Source organism: Prionailurus viverrinus, chromosome D3, assembly GCF_022837055.1.
Source record: "Prionailurus viverrinus isolate Anna chromosome D3, UM_Priviv_1.0, whole genome shotgun sequence".
NCBI classification, from domain to species: domain Eukaryota; kingdom Metazoa; phylum Chordata; class Mammalia; order Carnivora; family Felidae; genus Prionailurus; species Prionailurus viverrinus.
The window spans coordinates 23,331,630-23,356,418 of record NC_062572.1 but is presented as its reverse complement, the minus strand read 5'-3'; the positions used below and the strand labels follow the sequence as shown (position 1 = coordinate 23,356,418).

The following is a 24,789-nucleotide window of genomic DNA, read 5'->3' as shown; positions in this document are numbered from 1 at the left end:
CTCCCACCTCTCCACTTGATATTCAGCCCAGACCCTTCAGGGCCTGACTCCTGGTCCACCTTCATGAAGCCTGCCCTGAGGTTAGCTCTCCTTCCTGGACCTAGACCTACCCCATCTGTCTCTCATACCTGGTGTTGTCATTGTCTACCATCCTCCCTTTGTTCTCTAATGGGACTGGGAGGCCCCACTAGGTAGGGGTTGGACAAATAGGCAAAAGGGAGACTTGGCTACCCCTATGTAAAATTTGTGTCATGCACCACCATTTTCTCTGGAGCTCCCAGGTCATTTCCAAGAGGTTTTCTATTTTCTTTTTCCTTCTGCCGCTTCAGAGATTCTGCATACCCTAGCACTGAGGATTCTTTGACTACCCAGAAAGGTTTTCAAACACAACCTAGGATTTCTATCACTCTAAGCAGAGGGCAAAACAGAGGTTGCTAACCAATAGTCCTCTCAGGGCTGACAGTGGGGATATCGAGTTTGATCAACATCATGTTTTCCGTGCTGTGAAAGTTAAGCACTTTGAGTGGGATATCCAAGTTCTGATTAGCAACAGCCCCAACCACCACCATTGGCCAAGTGCGTTTACCTCCCTGGCCCCTGAAGACATGTGAGTTTGTGATCACCCCTAAGTGCCAGAACATAGGTTCCTTTAAAATATTTAACTAGTTTCTACAACTTTAAACTTACACTTTATACAAAATTGAAATGTACAGGGTACATAATGAAATGAGAACTCCTCACTTCCTCCTCTCTGGGACAACCAAGTTAACAGTTTCTATGCATCTTTCCAGAAATGTTTTAAGATCACAGGTCCTTAAGATGAAGTTCATGGTCTTCATAAACTATATGTAAAATTTTAGATGTAAATGCTGATTTATAGATTCTGTAGGTTTCATCAAAATCTTATAAGGGTCCTCAATCCCTCCCCCCCCCCCCACACACACACATTAAGAACCACTGACTTTGAGACTTCTAGTTCAGGAGGCACTAGTAGCACCCATGTTGGGCTCCCATCTTTCTTGAGACTCCAGTGAAAAAGAAGTATAGTAAATTCTAAAAGTACTAAACACTCAACAGCAAAGAGAACTAGAAAGAAGACTTCATTTAACAGGTATTCATTGAAGTCATATTATATGAAAAGTCTTCTTCTAGGCCTTGATGGTAGAGCAGTGAAATAAATCTGATAAAAATTTCTGCCATCCTGGAGCTTATATTCTAATAAGAAGAGACATAAATAAACCAAAGAAATCATTTAGAAGGTGACAAATTCTGTCGGAGATAAAGAAAACAGTTAAGGGGGCTTGGTGAGGCCATGTTGGGGCGTTTCAGTTTTAAAGATGGATAACTGATGAATGAGAAATTTCAACAGGTGCTTGGAATGTGGAAGAGGATGAGAGATCTTGATGAATGAATCAGGTGGAAGTAGCAGTCGAGAATATTCTCTTAGCCAACTAAAGAGGAGACAGGAGTCAGTTGGCTTGAAAAAAATCCATGGAGGCTTTGGGCTCAAAGTCAACAGGTTATGGAAGAAGGGAGGAGGGAGAAAAGTGAACTAAAATAAGACATTTTATTCCTTAAGCTAGTTAGTAAGCTCATGGATGTCACTTGTACTGTTATTTGTATGCCCTACACATAGTTTATAATATTCTTTTGTATCTACTCAGTATATAATAAGCTCATACACAACCTGGGGTGGATGGGAATGGAGAGGGGGTTGGATAACCGCTCCAACCTACTGTCCTACCCTTCTCTATACTCAAGTTTCCAAAGTGCAGGTAACATTTCTCCCAGGCAGAAAACAGTATGGCTCTTCTCTAAATAAATTAAATTAAATATCTGAGGTCAGGGGCTCCTGGTTGGCTCAGTCGGTTAAGCATCTGACTTTTAATTTCGGCTTAGGTCATGATCTCCCAGTCCATGGGATTGAACCCCACATCTGGCTCTGCACTGACAGTGTGGAGCCTGCTTAGGATTCTCTCTCTCAACACACACACACACACACACACACACACACACACACACACACACTGACCGCTCATATTTGCTCTCAAAAAAATGATAAAATATTAAAAAAAAATTTTTTTACTAGTCACCTAGAGCTTGCAGTGTGGATGTTGGCACCACAGAATAGAAGCCTCCTGACTCTGCTATCTGTGATTCTCCCTCACACAGGGCTTCCAGCCAGGTATTCTCATTTAGCAAAAGGGCCAGAGGTACAACAGACCTAATTGTGTAATAGCAGAAGAAACCCACACCAACTCATTTTACGAGGTGCTCACTAATGGGCATACAGCCAGAAAGTGGCTAACCTGGGATTTGAACAGAGGCCTTCCTTCCAAACTTGTGCTCTTAGCTACCTGCTGTCCTGCCTCCCTCTCAGCTCATGCATATCCTTTCCTGGGGAAAATGAGGCACAAACTACTGTCAACATCTGTGCCTACAAGCCTATAGGAGAATCTGTCTGGATTTTGAACAAAGACCAATGGGAACTGAAAGGCCTAGTTCTTATCCAGTTAGCAATGTGACCTTGAGCTGACCTCAGGTGTAAGTGGTGGCTGTGACCAGCTCTGTTGCATGAGGTTGGACCAGCTATCCCAGGGTCTTTCGGCTCACAAGGGCCTTCACTGACTGTCACTCTTAGTATTTTCCTGTTCCTAAGGTCCTCAGGGACAGTCAGGGAAGGCTTCTTTTGGGGGTGGGAGGCAGGTGTCTGGAATCTCTATCCTGGCACAGGTGGACAGGCTTTGTGGATAGAAAACCTTCTGTTTGAATCTTGGCTTCCCGTTTGCCCATGGTGTGACTGGGGGCAGGCCTTTAGCTCTGTGAACCTCAATTTCCTATTATGTAAACATAGGGGAACTTACAGAGTTGTTGGAAAGGTAGGAGGTGAGTTCTGTAAAAGGCCCAACATCTGTAAAACAAAAGCAGTTTCATGGTAATTTTCAAACCTACACAAAAACAGAGAAAACAATATAATGTATGCCTGTGTACTCATCACCCAACTTCAACACTGTCAACATCTGGCCATTCTTTTTTCATCTGCTCCCCACCCACCTCATTCTTTTTAAAGCTGTATTATTTTTTTTTTGTAATTTTTTAAATATTTATTTATCTTTGAGAGAGAGACGCACAGAGAGAGAGAGACAGAGTGCAAGCAGGGGAGGGGCAGAAAGAGAGGGAGACACAGAATCCGAAGTAGGCTCCAGGCTCCAAGCTGTCAGCACAGAACCCAACATGGGGCTCGAACTCACGGACTATGAGATCATGACCTAAGAGAAGTTGGGATGCTTAATTGGCTGAGCCAATTAGGTGCCCCTAAAACTGTATTATTTTAAAGTAAATCCAAATATCATATAATTTCACTCATAAATACATCAAAATGTATCTCTATAGATAAATCCTTTTAAAAAATCACAATACCATTATAACACATATAGCAAAATTAACAATTTCTTAATATTTCTTAAAACCCACTCTTTGTTCAATATTACCCAACTGTTCCGGAAATATATTTTTTACAGTTGGTTTGTTTGAATCAAGACCCAAACAAGGTTCACATACTGCATCTGGTTGATATGTCTCTTAAGTCTTTAAAATTGATAACATTTTCCTTTTCCCATCTTTTTTCCTAGGCCATGTATTTATTGAATAGGTCATTTGAATATAGATTTTCTTATTTTATGGTTTTAATTTGCATTTCCTTGATGATGAGTGATGTTGAGCATTTTTTTTTCATGTGTCTGTTGGCCATCTGGATGTCTTCTTTGGAAAAGTGTCTATTCATGTCTTTTTCCCATTTCTTCACTGGATTATTTGGTTTTTGGGTGTTGAGTTTGATAAGTTCTTCATAGATTTTGGATACTAACCCTTTATCTGATATGTCATTTGCAAATATCTTCTCCCATTCCATCGGTTGCCCTTTAGTTTTGCTGATTAGATTTTCCTATTTTATGAATTTGACTGATTGACTCCTTGGGTCATTTAGCATGTTCCTCTGTCCTCTGCATTTCTTTTGTATTGATCAAGCTAGAAGCTTGATTACTTTCAGGTTTAGAGGTTTCTTTTGGAGGGAAAAGGAGGGAGAAGTAAAAATACTTCATAGGTGGTGCTATGAGTTTCCTACTGGGTCATATCCAGAAGCACATAATATCCTGTGGTTTCACTTTCAGTGATGTGAGATCGATCTGTAGATTCAGCTGACAACAGCCTGATCAGTCTTTATGAAGTTGCCCATATACCCCATCACTAGGAAGCTTTGATGATCATTGCCTGGATCCATTATTTCATTTGGGGTTGCCAAAAGATGATGTTTTCTTCTAAATTTTATTTTTTAAACATTTATTTTTGAGAGACAGAGCGTGAACAGAGGAGGGCCAGAGACAGAGGGAGACACAGAATCCAAAGCAGGCTCCAGGCTGTGAGCTGTCAGCATAGAGCCCAACGTGGGGCTCGAACCCATGAACCATGAGATCATGACCTGAGCTGAAGTCGGACACTTAACCGATTGAGCCACCTAGGCACCACTAATTTTATTATTCCTTCTGCATTCATTAGCTAATACGTCTATAAAGATTTTTCCCTCATAAACTCTTTGGTTACTATGAGATAGGGTTTGTATAAGAAAGGAAAGATACAGACTTAATTCTTTCTCTTTATTCTCAGTTTTCAGAAAAATGAATTGGTGCTGGTCACCAAAAGCAACCTATAAGTTTTTGTTTTTGTTTTTGTTTTTTTTGTAACTTTAGGAACTGTGGGCCTAACTTCTGGATCTTTATATATTTGGTGTTTTGACCCATTGTAATCATTATTCTTTTGGATGCTCAAGTTGTCCTGTCTTTGGCCTGTGGGAGTCCCTTTAAAGATGGCATCTGAGTCCTTTTGACACACAGTGGTCTTGACTAGCCTCTTTACTTTCTGGCATGACAAAATATCTCAGGCAGGCTCATCTCGCATATTTCCTGCCCCAGACTTGGAGACAGCCATTTCTCCATTAGGTGGAATCTGGCACTTTAAATGTAAAAAAAATCTCCCAGGAGACCCCAGTGCCCAGGAGGCCCACTTTCTGTACGATATAGGGTATTCCTGATTGTATGGTGCCCATCTAGCTTAGCTCCCTGTTTTATCTCCTTTCCAGCTTTTTCAAATATGCTGAGCTCTTTGTCATTTCCCAGACAAGGTCTTCTCTCCTGATTTGGGACTTTGTGCACACTGATTCCTTTGTCTTAAATGCCCTTCCACTTCCTGCCCCTCTGACTCAGTGCAAGCCTTGACCTTTCTTTTTTAAAAAAAAATTTAATGTTTATTCATTTTTGAGAGACAGAGGGCGAGTGGGGGAGGAGCAGAGAGGGAGACACAGAATCTGAAGCAGGCTCCAGGCTCTGAGCTGTCAGCATAGAGCCCGATATGGGGCTCGAACCCATGAACAGTGAGATCATGACTTGAGCCAAAGTCGGATGCTTAACCGACTGAGCCACCCAGGCGCCCCACCCCCCAAACCTTGCCCTTTCTGTGACACCTTCTTCACTCTGGCGGGTGACTTAGATCCTATCATCCATTTATTGAAGTAGTCAAAACAGATCATTAAACTTTTAATAGTTGGCTTCCTTCCTTGGGGTTGCAAACACATCTGGCACATACATAGCAGGCACTGAGCTTTTCCTATCGTTGTGGCTATTTTCCAAGCTTATTAACCTTGGTCTCATCTCTTCCTGCTCTGGCTTCTGTTTAATACATTTCACAGAGCATCCTCTAGTTAAATAGCTAGAAAATAGTTACTAAACACCTACTATGCCAAATGTGCTTTACAGACATGATTTTATTACTCTCAGCCAGTGAGGTAGGGATTATTATCCTCATTTTACAGATGAGCAAGAGGAAGCTAAGTGAGGTGGCTGAAGTTCCCATAGCTAGGTAGTGGCTGGGCTGGGATTTCTGTAGTGGATCTGACGCACAAAGCCCAAGATTTCCCTCCACATCACTGTCCATCAAAGTGTGGTCAATGATCCACCCACTTCAGAAACCCCTGGGGAGTTAATTAAAATGCACACTCTTGGATTCCATCCCAGATCTACTGACTCAGAATCCCAGGGAGATGAGGATGGAAAACTGAATTTCTAATAAGCTTCCTTGGGATGAGCTGAAACAATTATTATTTTTTGAATATGTGAAACACACACAGTTAAAACATTCAAAAGCTTCAAAGGATATAAATGAAAAAAACAAACACCCCAGCTCCATTCCCCAATTGCCCAGTTCTCAGAGGCAACCACTTTTCCTTGACTCCACACACTGAAGTTTGAGGGCCATCTTTGTATTTAGCCGATACATCAAGAGAAGCAGGTGTCTGCACTCCAGAGCCCACAAAAATCTGCAGGTAAGATCACCATTCAAGGGCAGGTCCCAGAGTCACCAGCAAAGATGGCAAGGAGTTCTGTTTGGGCAGTGCCTACACCACCCTTTTCTAGGACTTTCCAACTTGCTCTGCTCAGTCTATCACTTCATGTAGGAGGGTGGTCCCTGCACAGGCAGTCTTATCACAAGCAAAGATCAAGAAAGAACTGGGCAAAGGGAAGGTAAGACACATTAGGATGAACAGAAGGGAGCCTGCACAGAGGTCTAGAGATGGACGGGTCTGGGTAGGAGTTGCAAATCTAACATTTCCATTTGTATTTCCCATTATTTGTGGTAGCCATGAACCTTTTCCTTTAATATCAGTATTACTGGGGCACTTGGGTGGCTCAGTCCGTTAAGCCTCTGACTTTGGCTCAGGTCATGATCTCACAGTTTGTGAGTTCTAGCCCCACATTGGGCTCTGTGCTGACAGTTCTGAGCTTGGAGCCTGCTTCAGATTCTGTGTCTCCCTCTCCCTTTCTCTCTGCCCCTCCCTTGCTTGCACTCTGTCTCTCTCTCTCTCAAAAATAAACATTAAAAATTTTAAAAAAATCAGTATTATTTAGGGGCGCCTGGGTGGTTCATTCGGTTAAGCATCCAACTCCGGTCATGATCTTACCATTGGTGAGGTCAGGCTCCGCTAACAGTGCAGAGCCTGCTTGGATTCTCTCTCTCCCTCTCTCTGCCCCACCCCCACCAAAAATTAATAAAATTTATTATTTTATTAATAGATTAAATAGATTAATATTATATAATATATAATATATAATATTAATACTAATAATTAATAGATTAAGAGAGCACACCCCCGTGTGCTCTCTCAAAAATTAATAAACATTAAAAAATCAGTGATATTTAACTTTTCTGGTATCACAGACTCCTTTAGGAATCTCATGAAAACCGTGGTCCATCTCCCTAGAAAAACGCACAGATACATAAAACTCTGCAGCCTATCGCAGAAGCTTCACAGCCAGCCAGCCAAGATTACCCAGGATATCCAGGAGGTCCAAGTTAAGAACTCTGCTTTTAGATGTTCCTTTATATATATACTTAAAACGCTCAGTTTACAAAAACTCTCTATTCTTTAGAGAGCCTGAACTATGTCGCCACTTGCAGCGAAGTGCCCTGCTGGCCTTGAACTAGAGGCCAGCTTGCTCAGGAGGCGGAGGCGGCAGTGGCTTCGGCCATTGAGACAGATCGTCGGCTAGTCGGGGGCGGGGGGTAAGGACCCACAGATAGGTAATGGCTCCCGTTGGGGCGGTGGGTGTCCTCCTCAGCTTTTAGCATCATCCCTCTGGGTCCCGGTGCTTCGGGCGCATTTCACGGTTTTTGAGCACGGCACCACCTGCTCTCCGCACCGCCCCACCCCCGCTTTCCTGGGTTTTGGGGAGCGAACCCACCCCTGACAGGGAACGCCGGCGCTGGGCGCGGCAGGCAGAGCTGCGCTGGAAGCCGGCGGGCTCCGCATTCATCATTGTTCCCCCAGCGCCTGGCACGGGTTGGGGCGCAGGCAGGGATGGTGGCCTGAAGCGCGCGGTCCCTTCCGCGTCGCCCGTCGCCAAGCTCTAGCGCCACAGGTGTTTCCAGAGAGCCTTCCCAGGGCCAGACCTGAGCCAGGCGCTGGCGACGCGAGAGAGGGACAAGGGTCCAAGTCTGGCCCGCTGAGCGCGGGGAGGACAACAGTCAGCTGGCGCAGGCAGCGCGGGGCGCACGGGGCCGCGAGGGGACCTGCGCGTGCTCCCGCCCCGTGCCGCGCGCTCGTGACGGCGCCCCCGGCCCCGCCCCCGGCCTCCGCCTCCGGCTTCCCCCTCCCAGCGACTCGGCCGCGCTCCGGTCGGCGGGCTCTATGGGGAAAGCGGCCGCTCTGTGCCGAGGCGGCGGCTGTGGCGGCCGCTCCCGCGGACTCTCGTCGCTTTTCACGGTTGTCCCCTGCCTGTCCTGCCACACGGCGGCGCCGAGCATGAGCGCTTCCACGCCTGGCCCCGGGCCGGAGCCCAAGCCCCAGCCCAAGCCTCAGCCCCAGCCAGTGCCGAAGCCTGAGCGGCACCCTGTGTCACAACAGGTGTCGGAGCCAGTTTCTGAGCCGGTGCCAAGACTGGAGCCTGCGTCTGAGAAGACGTCCGACCCAAGGCCAGAGTCCAGACCGGGGACGGAACTGCTGCTGGGATTGGAGCGGGGGTCAGGGCCCTGGCAAGAGTTGGGCTCAAGTGTAGGGGCTGGACCCTTCCCCAAGACCTCGCCAGAGCAGCTACCGGCACTCGGGCCAGTAGCGGGGAGCGTGCCCTGGACCAAACCCGAGCCCGGGTCGCTGCCGGCGTCAAAGCCGCTACCCCTTGGGCGACCTGGACAGGCGAGGACGCCTCTTGGGGTTCCAATGTCAGGGACTGACACGACCTCCACTGCGCCCATGGCTTTACTGCCTCTGGACAGCTTCAAGGGCTGGCTGCTCAAGTGGACCAACTACCTGAAAGGCTACCAGCGGCGCTGGTTCGTGCTCAGCAACGGCCTGCTGTCTTACTACAGGTAGGAATGTGCCAAGTTGGGGCATCTGACGTTGGAGGGTGGTGATGCTACAGTGATGGTGACAGAGGGCGTCTAGGGTTGGAGGACACTGCCACTAGCCTAGGGATGTTTGGGAACAAGCCCCTAGCAGGAGAAATAATATCTCTGGCCAACCTCTAAAGGCTGGGGGCCCTGACCTCTAATGGGGGAGCCCCCCGCCTCCCACCTCCACCTCCTCTGACAGGACCTCTGACAAGCTTGGGTTAAAGGAGTGAGTGGGGACATGGAGGGAGAGAGTGATCTGGGGCCTCCAGGCCCCTCTGGTCTTGGTAACTGTGGAACCTCAGGCAGCCAATCAGAGTCAGTTCCCCCAAAGTCTTTGATTCTGGTTCAGGACCTAAGTCCTCAGTTAAGGACTGAGGGGGACAGTCACCTTGTTCAGTACTTTGGGACCCACAGTACTTGGGACTGTTTGTTCCCCCCTTAGTTGGTCACTTAGTTTATTTCCCACTTTTCCTGACACCCCTGGTTGCCAGGCCTTGGGAGGGGCACAGCAGACTCACAGATGCATCAGACACAGTGTCTGCATTTTAAGGGCCCATCTTAGCGTTCTGTGGAGAACCAGAAGTGTCCTGCTGGGTTTCAAGCAGCATGGGTTTCAAAATTGAAGTCGGGTAGTGAGATAGCTAACACTGCCCACTGAAATGGATGAAAGGGGGAAAGATACTGAAGGCTTTCTCTCCTTTCTTACTGGCTATTGCCTTAGTGTATTTCCTGGGGATGGTTAGTTTCAACATCGAGGTCTTAGATCACTCTATGCCATTGGTCCTCAAACCTGAGCCATCAGCAGAATTCCCAGAAGGGCCACAAAGTACTTGCCCCTCTGCTGTGTTTCTGAGGCAGTGAGTCTAGGAGGACCTGAGATTTGGCATTTCTCCCAAGTTCCCAGATGCTACTGCTCTGGACCATGGTCTGAGAAGAACTGCTCCATTGTCATTGCAAACAGGAGGGCCCTGCCTTGCTATTTGCTGAAACTCAGGTCACCTTGGTCACTTCACTTGGCCAAGCAGTATGCCTTCAGGTCACTCACTATAGGATTTATATGACCTTCTCCAGCTTTCTTGGGACACAGCTTCTAGAGGATGTTTCAGTCTATGATGCCCCTGAGAATTCAAGAGCTCCACTGGACTTAAGTGATGGCTCCCACTCCAAAATGGGGATCACTGTTGTTAATTCCTGAAAAGGGAGAAAGCTGACACTTTTCATGTGCTTTTCTCATGTGATATCTTGGTGCCCCTAAGCTCACTCAGCTGTGCCATCCGGATCACACAGAACAGTGTTCTTAGAGTTAGGCAACCAAATGAAAAGAGGACCTTTTCCAAATGGTGTTTTATCCCACTTACCATTCTCTGTCAGGTGTATAAACACTTCACCAAGACATGCAATGATAGGGATCATCAGTGATTTGGTATAAATGTGTCATTGTCAGCTATAGACCACACTGTTTTACGTTACATTCACATCATCCTCACCACCACACTGTTGTACAAATGAGGGGTTCTGAGGTTTGACAGGAGGATGTAGCTTGTCAGGAGTCACTGGCCCAATAGGCAATGGAGAGAGATTCTGACCTGGGCCTTTAGTACTCCATGGTCTGTGCCTGTCCCAGATGTGTGTCCGGATGCCCACGCATCTCTGAGTTAGCATTGTTGAATCATCTGTATTTACCAGGTATTACTAACCTATAGGGATCAAGATAATGTTTATGAATATGGGGTCCCCCAGTTCTAGTGGAAGTAAAACCTGATTGCATTCACTTTTGTTTTATTTTATTCTAGTTGAAAGGGCAAAGATGTCTCATTTTCTTTTCTTAAAAATAACTGTGTGTAGACAGTTGGCATTTCAAGGTTATCTTGAATGTGCAGATTCTTTGGGTAACAAGAAAAATTCTTATTGCTTGCTGATAAGGTTGTGGGGACAGATACTGGTTTGTGGGGTGGAGGGGGAGGGAACAAGTTTCTTGTGTGTGTCCTTGCATAGTCTGGCTCTGTAGTTTTGCTTTTGGACATTTCTAGACTCCAAGATGGACAGAATAGTTATTTGACTTGTCCGGGTGGAGTGAATGATTCCTGACATTTGTACAGCCCTGTGCCATCATTTAGTCCCATGTGAGCCTTTCCATGAATATGTCCTCATTCCCATTTTATAGGAAGAGAAACTGAAGCCAAATGACCAAACTTCAGTGGCTTACCCAGAGGTGCCCACTTGTACGTGGTGCCACTGGAGATGGGTAAGTCTCCAAGTACAGAAAAGGCCCTTCTGAAGCAGAGCCAAAATTGCCACTTCTTCCTGGCACTTCTGTTCTGCCCTCTGGAAGACCCTTTGGTCTGGCCCTCCTCGTGCTTCTCAGCAGTTCAGATGTTTGACACCACACCGCTCTCCTGTCCCTGCTTCTGATCTGAATCCTGCCATCCTGCCTGCTGTGGTCAAGGATTGAGTGCCCTGTAGGCCTGTCGCTCACGGTGCTGACAGCAGTGGGGTGGGTTACCCAGGGCTCTGTCTGTGCCTGCTCATGTGTGTTCTCTCCTCACCCTCCCTGGAACCCCAGCTCTCAGTAGTTCTCTAAGTGTGTGTGTGGCTAGAAGAGAGGCAAGATACAAGCTTGTGGGCTGCAGATAGGGTGAGAGAATTTTTGTTCATGATCTCTCTTCCTTAGGGGCCAGGTAGAGCCAGGTTTAACCTGTTGGGCTGATGCGCCCGGGTAGAGAAGGAATCAGAGCCATTTCTGTCACAAGCTTCCCTTTTGGAAAGACCACTCTGATTTTATTTTATTATTATTTTTTAACTAAGTGAAGCCTGGTGTTTGGAGAAATGTCTTCAGAGAAAATGTGGGCAGACATTTCTTGTGCTCTCTCTCCTAATCCCATCCTCCGGCCTCCCTCCCTCCAGGGTAGCCACCATCCCAAATTTTGCTCACTATCCTCTTTCTTTCCTTCTTATTTAGTTTTATCTCCTTTATGTACAGTTTAAAAGCCCCATATTTTTCATTTCAGCAATTTTTAACTTGATAAAAAGAGTATTGTACAATATATGATTTGGAGAGGGGGGACTCATTTTGACTGCTGTATAACAGTCCAGGATGTGAGTGTGCCACTTTCATTTATGCAATATCCTGTTGATGGGTGACCATGATAATTCTAGTACACATGCAGGGGTTTCTCTTGGGTGAAATTTCCAGGTTGTAGGAATGTGAAAATTCCCCTTATATAATGCCCAAACTGTTGGCCAAAGCGGTTGTATCAATTTAGACTCCCACCGGCAGTTAATAGATTTTTTGGATTTGTATTCTTTGCAACACTTGGTATCCTCAGCATTGATTTTTACCAATCAAATAGGCATACTATGGTATCTTGTCATTTTGGCCTGAATTCCTCATTATTTTTACCCTAATGTAAAGTCAGTGGAGGTTTGGATTAGAATTTCTCTATTAAGTGTGACTTCTTCAGGTACTTCTGTCCTGGATTTTGCTTGAGAAGCTCATTTGATCACCTAAGCTTATTCTAGGTACATAGTGAGAGAAAGTGCATAGTGCCAACAGCTGGGCTTAGTAACAGTCATGTTATCAGGATTAAAAAAATACTCTAAATATTGTCACGTGTAAAAACAATTTCTGGGAAGTATCAGGAATTGTTGGCAGGTATTTACTTCTTTCCAACAATGTGCTAGGAATATAAATAAATACAGGAGTTACGGTTCTTATTCCATTGCTAGCATTCTTTTTTTTTTTAAGTTTGTTTGTTTGTTTGTTTGTTTGTTTATTTATTTATTTTGAAAGAGAGAGAGCACAAGCATGGGAGGGGCAGTGAGAGAGAGAGAGAGAGAGACTCCCAAGCAGGCTTTGCACTGACAGTGGAGATGTGGGGCTCGGACTCACAAACTGTGAGATCATGACCTGAGCCAAAATTCAGAGTTGGAAGCTTAACTGACTGAGTCACACAGGTGCCCCTCCATTGCTGGCATTCTTAATCACATATCTGTTTGGATACAAACAAAGAGAATATGGTTTGCACTCAGTTTTTTTTTTTTTCTTTTGGTTGTTGGTTCCCATGTATCCCTAGTTCTCTCATCTCACAGAGAACATGTGATTACATGACATTAAGGAAAAATTCATAAATGATGTGGAATTTTCAAAGGTGTCATCTTCAGCCAGTCCTTAGGGAAATACCATTTCACGCATATTGCTTTATCAACATTAATGACAAAATTGATTTGGTTAAGCAAAATTCAGCTTTGTTTATACCAGTTGCTTATTCAGTGACACTATAAATGACATTTGTTTCCCAGGAAATGATTTCAAACAGGAGCATTTGTTTTAATTTATTTGTTGTTCAGGCTGATCTGTGCAGGTAGGCATGGCTAAGGCAGTTAGCAAGGGAGGCCTCAAAGAAATTAGTCTGGGTCTGTAAGAAAGAAGGCTTCAGTCAAGTGAGAGTAAAATTTGAAAGCCTTTTGGTGAGGAAGACCATTGAACATTTGGTGAGCTGGGCCCATTGTGGGGTTGTGGCCAGGTGAGAGAAGATGGCACACCAAGACATCTTTGCCTCTAGGATGGATCGTGCACTCATTCTTCCAGCGAGACCATCTCTCAAAAGCCACTGTCACAGAGACTGGGTGCCAGGAAATAGTAGTGTCCTCAGTGTCACTTTAGGTAATACTCATAGGACAGATATGGGAAAGTTGCAAAATGTCCCTGAAAAACGTGAAGTTAAGAGTGCAGGTCTGCAGGTTAAACCACTGGGGTCTCTACCCTAGAAGATGGTGGCCTTACCATATTGGATTCGGCTTTAAAATATCATTCAGTGTTTCATACTGTGAGACCGTTAGGAAGCTGAGAAGAAATGCGTTGATTGCTAATGTGTCCACATTTGTTTGAAGTCTATTTTCTTCACATTTAGCATAAGGGTGTGGCAAAAAAGGTCGTGAGTGGACTGGTAGCATATTTTGGAGAAGCACGGTACACACCAACATTCTTAGCAAGGTCTGGTGACACGAATTGTAATTTTCCTCACCAAGCCTGCTCCTTCTGCTAACTTTTCTTTCTATGAATAGCTGCAAACCTCTGAGTCATGCTTGCTGCCTCCTCCCTCCCTATTCCGACATCAGATGGAATTGTGAGCTCTGCCTGTCTTTCTCCTCTAGTCCCTCCTCTCCGTTCCTAGGGCCACATTGTGGTTCAGGTCTACCTTCTGCTTCACTGGTGTCCCAGCTTCCAAATTCTGCTCTGGACAGCTCATCCCCACCCAGTGGCCCTGGAGTTGCCTCGTCTTCTCCAGGATTCTTTTTCAACAGTTCCATCCCTTGTGTTCATACATCCCTGCATTGGTTTTCTCCTGTTTAAAATGCCCACAGTGGCCCCTGACTGATCCAAGGGCCATGTCTTCCTTCTCTGGGAGCCCATATACACAGTGTGCCTGTAGGCATCTCTGCAGATAGCTTTGCAGCAAAGGAACGTCATGGCCAAGTGCAGCATCTTTGTATTCTGCATAGAGCCTAGCAGGGTGCTTTGCTGCTGGTATGTTCTCAGTAGCTTGGTTAATCTGAATGGATGAGTAAGTGAATGAATGAGAATTGCCGGAAATTTTATGAGATTTCAGAAAGCCAAGTATGTTAGTGCCAAACTTGGATTTTCTTAATTTGTTTTCAGTTTTAAAAACTTGTTTGCTGGAAGGAGATTTGGATGATAAGTGGGAGATTACTGGCTTAAGCCTGGCGTGCCAGAAAAGCTATAGTTATAAAATAGAGATTATCTGGATATATTATGTTGACAGATTTGAATGTGTTGAAATAGGCTTTTCAATGAAACAGTAACCTCTTTCTGTGTTCCTCATTTGTATTCCCATAGGGTTATAAGTGTTTGTGCATATGGTCTCTATATACCTAAGACGATTTGTCACTTCATAAAGTTGGAGGAATGGGGAGCAAAGATAAAGCTATTGAAAGGGCTTTTTGTGATTTTATCGCTCCTTCAAAACTAGTTTCATGTTCACCAGACGGTTTGCTTTGCACACGCTCCATGTGTAAGACCCTGTGGGAAGCAGGCCATGGATCAGAGGTGAGGCTCCCACCCCAAAATGTTAGAACCAATCAGGTAATAGGCCCTCACATCTGTGGGATTCTCCGCAGATATCAGAGGGATTTCCAGCTCATGGTTTCAGTGAGGAGTGCAGACCAGGAGTGCTGTTCTATTATTTGGAACAAAAAGTAGGAGCTCATGGACAGCACCAGGGACAGCTCATGAACTCCACCACCTCACACTGGGGGGACCCCTAGTGTGGTCTTGTGTCGACTAACTCCAGGTTACATAAGGAGCTAGGAGGACTCCTACGACTCAGCATCTATTTGTGCTTACAGCTATGCTTTATTACAGTGAAAGGGGGCAAAGCACCATCAGCAAGAGGAAGGAGAGGGCATGGGGCGAAGTCTGGGGAAACCAGGTGCAAGCTTCTGAGAGTCCTTTCCCAGTGGAGTCACACAGAACATGCTCAATTCCTCCAGCAATGAAATGTGAAATGTTGCCAGCCAGAGAAACTCATTAGAGACTCAGTGGCCATGGTTTTTACTGGGGGCTGACCACATGGGTACCCTCTGCCTGGCATATACCCAAAGTCCAGACTCCCAGAAGGAAAGAAGGTATTCAGCAGAGACCACAGTTTTGTACAAGTAGTTTAGGCACAATGAGCCACCTTTAGCAGTTAGTGAATGGGGGGAGACTTCCCCAAATCCAGGTTCCCAGATGCCGGCCAAGGGCAAATCTCTGGTGCAGGCCTTTCAAAGGGTAAGTGGTCTCAGGCCAGCCGTGTTCATTCTTTTCTGCACAGCTCTGACTTCCTTCCTCCTTGCAGACTTCAGTGATGTCAGGCAGGGGTAAGGGCCAACACTTGCTCTGGTTCAAGGAGAGTAAGTGCTTACCTTTGGCTTTGAGTGGCAGAGTGGCTTGTTATTTTCTATCAGAGAAAGCATGTGCCAGTTGTGCAGGGTATGGGTGTGGCCTGCTCTGTATGTCTGAGGGCCTTCTCTATGGAGTTCTGGTCACTTGGTTGTCCCTTTATCGTTTCAAAGACACTTTTGTAATCTAGACCTTCCCCAGTACCCTTTGGTGACTTGGATTTTGCATATGTCTAGGGTACACTTGCTACATGGACTTCCTTCCTCTGCAAGTACTTTTGTGCCTTTGATGGAATGTCTGGTGTGAGTTCTTCAGCTGCTACTGACCCTTGTGCCTTCTTCGGGAAGGGTCTGTTAATCCAAGATTGGGGCCTGATGAGCAGTCTGGAACATTTGCAACAGTAAGCATACACCAGCTCTGGTTGTATCTTTTATTGAGGGCCAACGATCTATAAGGCAGTGTGGGAGATAGACATGCATACCACCATCAAACCACTGGGTGGAGGAGGAAGGGGAGGAGAGGAATCCATACCTATCCTGGCCATTAAGTAAAAGGCCAGCAGTTCAGACACAGTGTTGTGGGGGAGCTCCCAGGAAGTTGGGTATCCAAGCATGCAGCTTTCATGCCTCTGTAGTCTTCTGGGGTATAGTTCATAGACTATGTCAGCAAAGAAAGACAAGTCTGTGAAAAGGGTGTGAGGGCTCCTTAACTAGGATTAATGTCTGCTTGTCCTAGGGGGAGAGAAGTACACTATACTGTAAACTCACATACAAGGAGTAGGAGATGGTAAGAAACACCCTGAACAAAATTGAAATTGGCAGCTTGATGTGTGGTGAATCACACATACCAGGTGTCACCACACAGAGATGTGGCTTTAAGAGGCTCCTTTCATAATCACACACATGAAGCAAACTGTCAGTGAGTTTCAGGGTCATGCTGGGTGTTGTATGTTTTTTTTTTCTTTTATATGGGACTACTTCCTGCGTCTGTTTCCGTTTTTAAGAGTTCTGATCACTAAGCTTCACTCCTCTTGACACCTCATCACATGCTCAGCCACAGCTCTGCGCATTGAAGGCTGATTTAACAATCTTGACTCATACCATTTGATCTGCTTTGCTGGGCCATTGCCTAAACCAAGAAGAGGGCATATGGCATTGCTGAGCTTGCATAGAAAGCTGCCAGATTGTGTTGTTCTGAAGCAGCAGTAGGTACTGTCTTCCTGAAATATAGTGTGTGACTTTCCTGGGCTCACCATTCGTTGTCCTTCCCAGCTGAGTGCCCCTTCCCTTTCTACCCCTCCCTCTCTCTCAATCCCCTGGCCTTGACCCTTCTTCTATCTAATTTGCCTTATTTCCCCTCTGCAAACCACATGACCTTCAGTATCCTATTCAAATCTCTATACTGGCCATCCCTTCATCCCCTCTTCATTGCTATAGACATCCTAACTGACAGTCTTTTTTAAATTTTTTTTTTTCAACGTTTATTTATTTTTGGGACAGAGAGAGACAGAGCATGAATGGGGGAGGGGCAGAGAGAGAGGGAGACACAGAATCGGAAACAGGCTCCAGGCTCTGAGCCATCAGCCCAGAGCCCGACGCGGGGCTCGAACTCACGGACCGCGAGATCGTGACCTGGCTGAAGTCGGACGCTTAACCGACTGCGCCACCCAGGCGCCCCCTAACTGACAGTCTTAATTCCAAGTCATCTCAGGATGAACCTGCCTGGATTCCCCTGTGACCAGCTGGGCTGGCAGAACCATTCTTCCTCTGACGCTCTTTTGTTTTGTATTATATCATTTGGCTGTGCACCCCTATTAGCAGGATTTTGGTTTATATCCCTCTATAAGATTAATACCTGGCTCCTCCCCTCCATAGCGTGGGGCTGTGTTTTCTCACTGTAGTGTTCCCTGGGGTTCTGGGCATAGTGTCTTCTTCTTTTTTTTTTTTTTTTTTTATTAAAAAAAATTTTTTTAATGTTTATTTATTTTTGAGACAGAGAGAGACAGGGCATAAACGGGGGAGGGGCAGAGAGAGAGGGAGACACAGAATCGGAAGCAATCTCCAGGCTCTGAGCCATCAGCCCAGAGCCCGACGCAGGGCTTGAACTCACGGACCGCGAGATCATGACCTGAGCTGAAGTCGGACGCTTAACCGACTGAGCCACCCAGGTGCCCCGGGCATAGTGTCTTCTACTTAGTAGAGTCTCAAATTCCTGTGAAGTCTTTTTTTTTTTTTTTTTAATAGAAGACCTTTTGTAATTTTATTTATTTATTTATTTATTTATTTATTTATTTATTTATTTATTTATTTATTTTTACATGCTATAAAGACTCAACATGCTATTGCAATAGCCCGGGGGACATCACTGAATTGCCAGGAGAAACGGAGTGACCACAGAGGCTATACATCGCTCAGATTTTCGCTCCTTTTCTGAGGCTTATTGTGAACCAAGGATATGTGACATTATTGAGAATTCATTGTACTCATTTGTATTTAATTGGGGCACCTGGGTGGCTCAGTCAGTAAAGCATCTGACTTCGGTTCAGGTCATGATCTCACGGCTTGTGAGTTCAAGCCCCAGGCTGGGCTCTGTGCTGACAGCTCAGAGCCTGGAGCCTGCTTCAGATTCTGTGTCCCTCTCTCACTCTGCCCCTCCTCTGCTTGTGCTCTGTCTCTCTCTCTCAAGAATAAATAAAACATTAAAATTTTTTTTAAAATTCTTTGGAGGGGGGTGTCTGGATGACTCAGTGAGTTAAGTGTTGGACTCTTGATTTTGGCTCAGGTCATGATCTCATGGTTGATGGGATAGAGACCCATGTCAGGCTCTGTGCTGACAGTGCAGAGCCTGCTTGGGATTCTCTCCCTCTTTCTCTGCCCCTCCCCTGCTTGTGTACTCTCTCTCTCTCTCAAAATAAATGAGTAAACATTAAAAAAATAAATAAAACTTTGGTGAAGAAGTTTAAACATATGCATTAGTAGACAATAGTATAATAAACCCCCGTGCACCCATTACCCAGTTTTAGCAATTACTAAGTTTCTGGCCAATCTTATTTCATCTCAGTCTCCTGCCAATACCATTTCAAAGTGAATCACAAATATCACATTTCACCTGTAAATGTTTCAGTATATCTCTCTAAAGGATAAGGATTTTTAAGAACTTATCTGCAATACCATTGTTACACTAAAAATAATAATAATTCCTGATTATTACCAAATATCCAGTGTCCACAGTTTTAATTGTCTCAAATGTTGTGAATGGTTTTTTGATACATTTTTTTGTACAAGGACAAAAATGAGGTCCACCCATAGAATTTCACACAGTCTGGGTTTTGCTGATTGCATTCTCTTGGTGTCAGTTAACAAGTTCCTGTGTCCTCTGTAGTTCTTTAATTCAGCAGATGGATCTAGAAACTTGATCCAGGAGGTAATGTGTTCTTCCCCTTAATCACAAGATTTCAAAATCATGAGTTGGTTCTTATCTTCTAATGGTGACCAATCTGTTTGGTTTGTTTTCTCAAAACCACTATCATCTCATGGATACAAACATGTTTGCCGTGTGTCGGCCCACTGTTGTATTGCACTTAATGATGTTTCTATTGTCCTGCCTTGTCTTTGCCCTCAGGGGGGCCTCTTCAGTTGGTTCTGGAGTCCTTTGGATAGGACTCTGATGGGATTAAGAGTTTCCTGTGTCTAGCTTGAAAACATGTTCCAGGCTCTTCTTGCACTTGTCTTGTCCCAACCCTGGAGTCAGTCAAGGCTCCAATTTCATTCTTTTGCATGTAGACATTCGGTTTTCCCAGAACCATTGGCTGAAGATGTCCTTTCCCCATTGAGTGGTCTTAGTACCCTTGGCACCATATATGCAAGGATGAAAATCAAACCTATTTGGAAAACATGTATACTTATTGGATAGGACATTGTGCCATTGCAGGGTCCACCTGCAGCTCCGTTGTCTGGGACTGTGGGAAGTTTATCCAAGAAAACAGACATCTAAGTTCCCTTCCCACATCTCTAGGTTTCTGTAACCAGCTACTAAACCCCCCACTTGCAAAAAAAAAATGATTGTGATAGCATAAGAGAAAGTGGGTTGAAATCAAAAGCACTCAGTTAGGTTGCTGACAAAGATTGCTGACAGGTATCTGCATTTTGGCACAAGAGACTCCTTTTTCATCTTCTAAGCATCCCAAATACATACAACCACTGCTTATTCTTAGGACCAGCCTTGTCTCTGCCTCTCCAAGATCATCTTCTGGTTTCTTCCTCTACTGTCATACCACAGTGACAATGGGCTCTGTGTACTCTTTTTTTTTTTTTTAATTTTTTAAATGTTTTATTTATTTTTGAGAGAGAGGCAGAGTATGAACAGGGGAGAGGCAGAGAGAGCAGGAGACAGAATCCACAAAGCAGGCTCTAGGCTCTGAGCTGTCAGCACAGAGCCTGATGCGGGGCTTGAACTCACAAACTGTGAGATCATGACCTGAGCCAAAGTCGGATGCTTAACCGACTGAGCCACCCAGGCACCCCATGTGTATTCTTAACAGGGGAGAGGGTAGATGAGAGTTAGAACTGGGTCCTCATCTCACTTGTACTCCTGGATCAGGCAGCCCCAAAATAAATCACCCCAAAATTCAGAGGTTTAAAGCAAGGGGGGTTTATTCTTGTTTGCACGTCTGCAGATGGCTGGGGCAGCTCTGCCTCCAGCAGCAGCACCTGGGACACTCCTCTGCTTTGAACAAGTAGGCTAGCAGAGTCAGTCTTCTTCCCATGATGGTAGAAGTGTAGGAGGCCGAGCAGGAAAGGAAGCACCCTGGCTCGAGCCCGCACACCTTTACTCTGGTCCACATTCTGTTGGCTGAATCAAGGCATATGGCCTCTTCCAATATCAGTGGGGCCAGTGGGTACCCACTCCCCACTGTAGTGAGTGATCCTCCAAAGTCCAATGACAAAGGGTGTGGACATGTAATTGTAATTCATGAAGGACATTAGGAATTGGGGAAAATACTTCAGTCTATCCCAGCCTCTAACCTTCCTTCCAATGATCCCACTAATCATCTGTAAAATAAAGGGGCTGGACTGGGAGACCTATGGGGTTCCTTTTAGCCCCAGCTTCCTGAGAATTTGATGGGGAGCTGATTAAAAGAAGTTGGAAGAGATATGAAATATCAAAGATGATCTGGGCATGGCATGGAAATGTCTATTGACTTAGTGGCTTAGAGATCAGAGTCCAGGCAGCTGGAGCTGGGGCTGGTTTTGCTGAGCCACAGATGGGCTAATGGTGTGTTCCTGTTCCCAGTTTGGGGAGACTTGCAAGCAGGCTGAGTGTGGGAGGGTACCACCTTTTGCTACATTGTTCACATGCTGTGACAAGAAAGACACCTTCCTTGGGGCACCTGGGTGGCTCAGTTGGTTAAGCGTCCGACTTCAGCTCAGGTCATGATCTCACGGCTGGTGAGTTTGAGCCCTGCTGTGCTGACAGCTCAGAGCCTGGAGCCTGCTTCGGATTCTGTAACTCCCTCTCTCTCTGCTCCTCCCCTGCTCATGCTCTGTCTCTCTCTGTCTCTAAATAAATAAATAAATAAATAAATAAATAAATAAATAAACAAACAAACAAACAAACATTAAAAAAAAGACATTTTCCTTGAATTTTCCATTTTTAGAAAATGAAATTATTTTGCCAGATGCAGGCACAGAAGTAATTTCCTTCTGAGTCCTGCAGTTCTAAGTTTGAATTTATTTTGCCTGCCAGTTTACTGAGTCATTGCCTTCAGGAGATGTGATTAGGGCATTCTTAACCCCTGAGCAGATTTCCATAGTGTTTTCTCTGTCACTTGCATTTACCTGAGTGCCTCACAATGTGCCCTGCCTTTGCAACCTTTTAGACATTAATGACTTCGGGCTGAAGCCCTCTTGCCTCCCTTCCCCTGTCAGCCCTAGATTGTACTTGGTGGCAATATGCCACTCATGTGCATGTACAGCTGTTTGAAGGCAGGACCAGTAGATCATGTGTTGTCTGCTTCTTCCCAGAAAGAATCAGTTTTCAGAAACTGTTAGCCAGACACACATTGTACGGGCATGTCATTGGTGCCTAGGAAGCTGGTGAGCAAGTTTCTCCAGGTCCCTGCATGGTGTGGCAGCAGAAGAATCTTTGGTAGGAAAGGAACTTAGAAGTCATCCAATCTAACCATCTCTCTGTTCATTGACTTCTTCCTATGGCATATCTGCCCCATCAGCACCAGCCTCTGAGCAAACCTCTGTGGTGACAGAGAACAGACCTATCTCCCAAGACAAGCTGGTATTCCTTAGATAACTTGGACTGTTAGAAAGTTCTCCCTCTGTTGAGCTGAGATGGGTTTCCAGGCAACATCCATGCTCAATGAAATGTTTCTCTGTCCCACAGGGATGGACTTATCCATTCCATGCAGCCATATTCTTCATCCTCAGAGATGCTGGCTCTATGTTCCTGTGGATTCTTTCTTGCTGCATAACAAATCATCCTAAAATTTAGTGGCTTAAAACAACAATTAACATTATCTCACAGTTTCTGTGGGTCTAGAATTCCTGAGTGGGCGGTTAGTTGGGGTGATTCTGGCTTGGGATGTCTCATGAGAGCTGCACTCACTTGAAGGCTTGACTGGGGCTGGAGGCTCCACTTTCAAGATGGCTCACTCATGTGCCTTGCAAAGTGATGCTGGCCTCGGTGCCTCTCTCTTTGGACCTCTCCAAAGAGCTATTTGAGTGTCCTCACAGCATGGCAGCTGGCTTTTTCCAGAGAGAGTGATCCAAGAGAGAGCAAGCAGAAATCACAATTTTTAAAGCCTTTTTGACCTTTTTGACTATGTAATTTCCACAGTAGCCTGTTAGTTACACAATCGTCCCTGCCAATGTGGGAGAAAGTCTCCAAACCTCTGTGGCCTCCACTTTTGTGATCTATAAACAGCCCAACTTGACTGTTCAAAACAAACCATGAGGAAGTACTTGGTAAGCTCTTTCATAAGTGAAAGAGATGTTTTGAATGTAAGGATTTTGCTAGTAGTAAATGCTTAACTAGCGAAAACCTTCTGTTTAACCTCACACTCCTGTTTAACATGTACAATCAAGGAAAGCAGGGCTAGATTTGCCAGAGGATGGAGAAGACATATTTGAGGGCTCTTTTGGGTGTAGCCATGCTGTGTACTATCCTTCTGGAGTTCAGAAACGTGTTCATAGGAAGACCCCTCTCTGCTGACAGGGCCCTTCCCTCATTCAGTCCAAATGGTGGAGGAGAGACAGAGGGTCATTCACTCTTGTTGGATTCTCTGGGGGCCCAGGAGAGCCACCACCCCATGGAGGCTTGGACCTGTGCTGTTTTTTTCAATGGTCTGAACCTACTGCCTGGCCTGCCACACTGACTGAATGAAACAGTGAACATGACAAGTGGGGGTGAGAGTTGTTTTAAACACAGTCTCTGTTTGGGCAATCTGTGGCTGCCTGTGGTGTGAGACCTTCAGTTTTGCAGGCTGCTGTCATGTTTTGATTGGAGTTTAGCTGCCATTTCTGCTTCACTTGAAGCTTAGTGGGAGTCACTTTCTCATAAGATTATTCCATCTAATATTAATATCAGTGTTCATAATACTGGAGGCCATGAAAGGAAGGAATAGAATTCCTGAATAAATTAATGTGTCTCACCATCAGATCTGTAAGTTTATATTGTAATCTGTGCATTTAAATTTGTAATTGGTTTTGATGTGTTAAAATTCAATCTAAGTGTTTCCTTAATTGACTTCTAATTTGTAGTGTTCTAGTCTTTTGCTTAGCTTGCTAGCTGATTTTCTTTTTTAGAACCTTCTTTGTTTAGTGTAGTATTTGGTAGGGGGATATGTTTAGTGTTGCTGAAATTTTAAGCTAACAGATACTTGTAAAAGGAAGAATCTAGGTTGCTAGAACATTCTGTAGATTGTGGCTGCAGCTACAGAGATTGTGCGATGATTTAAAAAAACAAATCTGTTCAACTATCCTGAATTGTTCTGTACCCATGACTAGGTCTTGAAATAGATCCATCCCTTTGCCCTGGGGACCTGTCATCTTTTATCTCCTTCTGAGACACTCAGTGCACAGCCTCATTCCTGTGCCAGGCTCACTGGGACTCAAGAGGTCCCCTTTATCATTAAAGTAGTTCAGCCCAGGGGTGCCTGGCTGCCTCAATTGGTGGAGCATATGACTGATCTCAGGGCTGTGAGTTCAAACCCCGTGTTGGGTGTAGAGTTTGCTTAAAAATAAATAAATAGGGATGCCTGGGTGGCTCAGTCAGTTAAGCATCTGGCTTTATCTTGGCTCAGGTCATGATCTCATGGGTTCTTGAGTTCAAGCCCTGCATTGGGCTATGCACTGTCAGCCTAGAGCCTGCTTGGGATTCTCTTTCTCCCTCTCTGTCCCTCCCCTGCACATGCTCTCTCTCCTCTTTCTCAGAATAAATAAGTAAACTTTAAAAATAAGTAAGTAAGTAAATAAATAAATAAAAGTCCTTTAAAAAAACAGTTCAGCACTGCTGTTGGTTGCCATTGCACACGGGGAAGAATTTAAATTTTTTTTTTAATCTTTATTTATTTTTGAGAGAGAGAGAGAGAGACAGAGTGAGAGTAGGGGAGGAACAGAGAGAGAGGGAGATGCAGAATCCGAAGCAGGCTCCAGGCTCCGAGCTGTCAGCACAGAGCCTGACATGGGGCTTTAACTCACAACTGCGAGATCATGACATGAGCCAAAGTCGGACACTTAACCGACTGGGCCACCCAGGCGCCCCGACACAGCGAAGAATTTAAAATGCAATGGATCGCTTTTTTTTTTTAACTAAAAAAATTTTTTTAATGTTTATTTTTAAGAGAGAGAGAGAGAGAGAGAGAGAGAGAGAGAGCAAGAGAGCATGAGCAGAAGAAGGGCAGTGAGAGAGAGGAAGACACAGAATCCAAACCAGGCTCC

General features: G+C 45.1%; 1 protein-coding gene across 2 annotated transcripts in view; it reads left to right on the top strand.

Annotated features, from left to right (window-relative positions):
- Positions 1-24,789, top strand: part of OSBP2 (oxysterol binding protein 2) — a 199,447-nt gene that overhangs the window by 5,774 nt on the left and 168,884 nt on the right. The window contains exon 1 of one of the 2 annotated variants that reach the window (XM_047827710.1): positions 8,205-8,913. The exons of the other annotated variant lie outside the window; for it this stretch is intronic. Coding sequence (XP_047683666.1) covers positions 8,237-8,913 — 677 coding nt within the window. The 5' untranslated portion in view covers positions 8,205-8,236. Of the gene's footprint in view, positions 1-8,204; positions 8,914-24,789 lie in introns of those variants that run through there. 2 annotated transcript variants of the gene reach the window in all.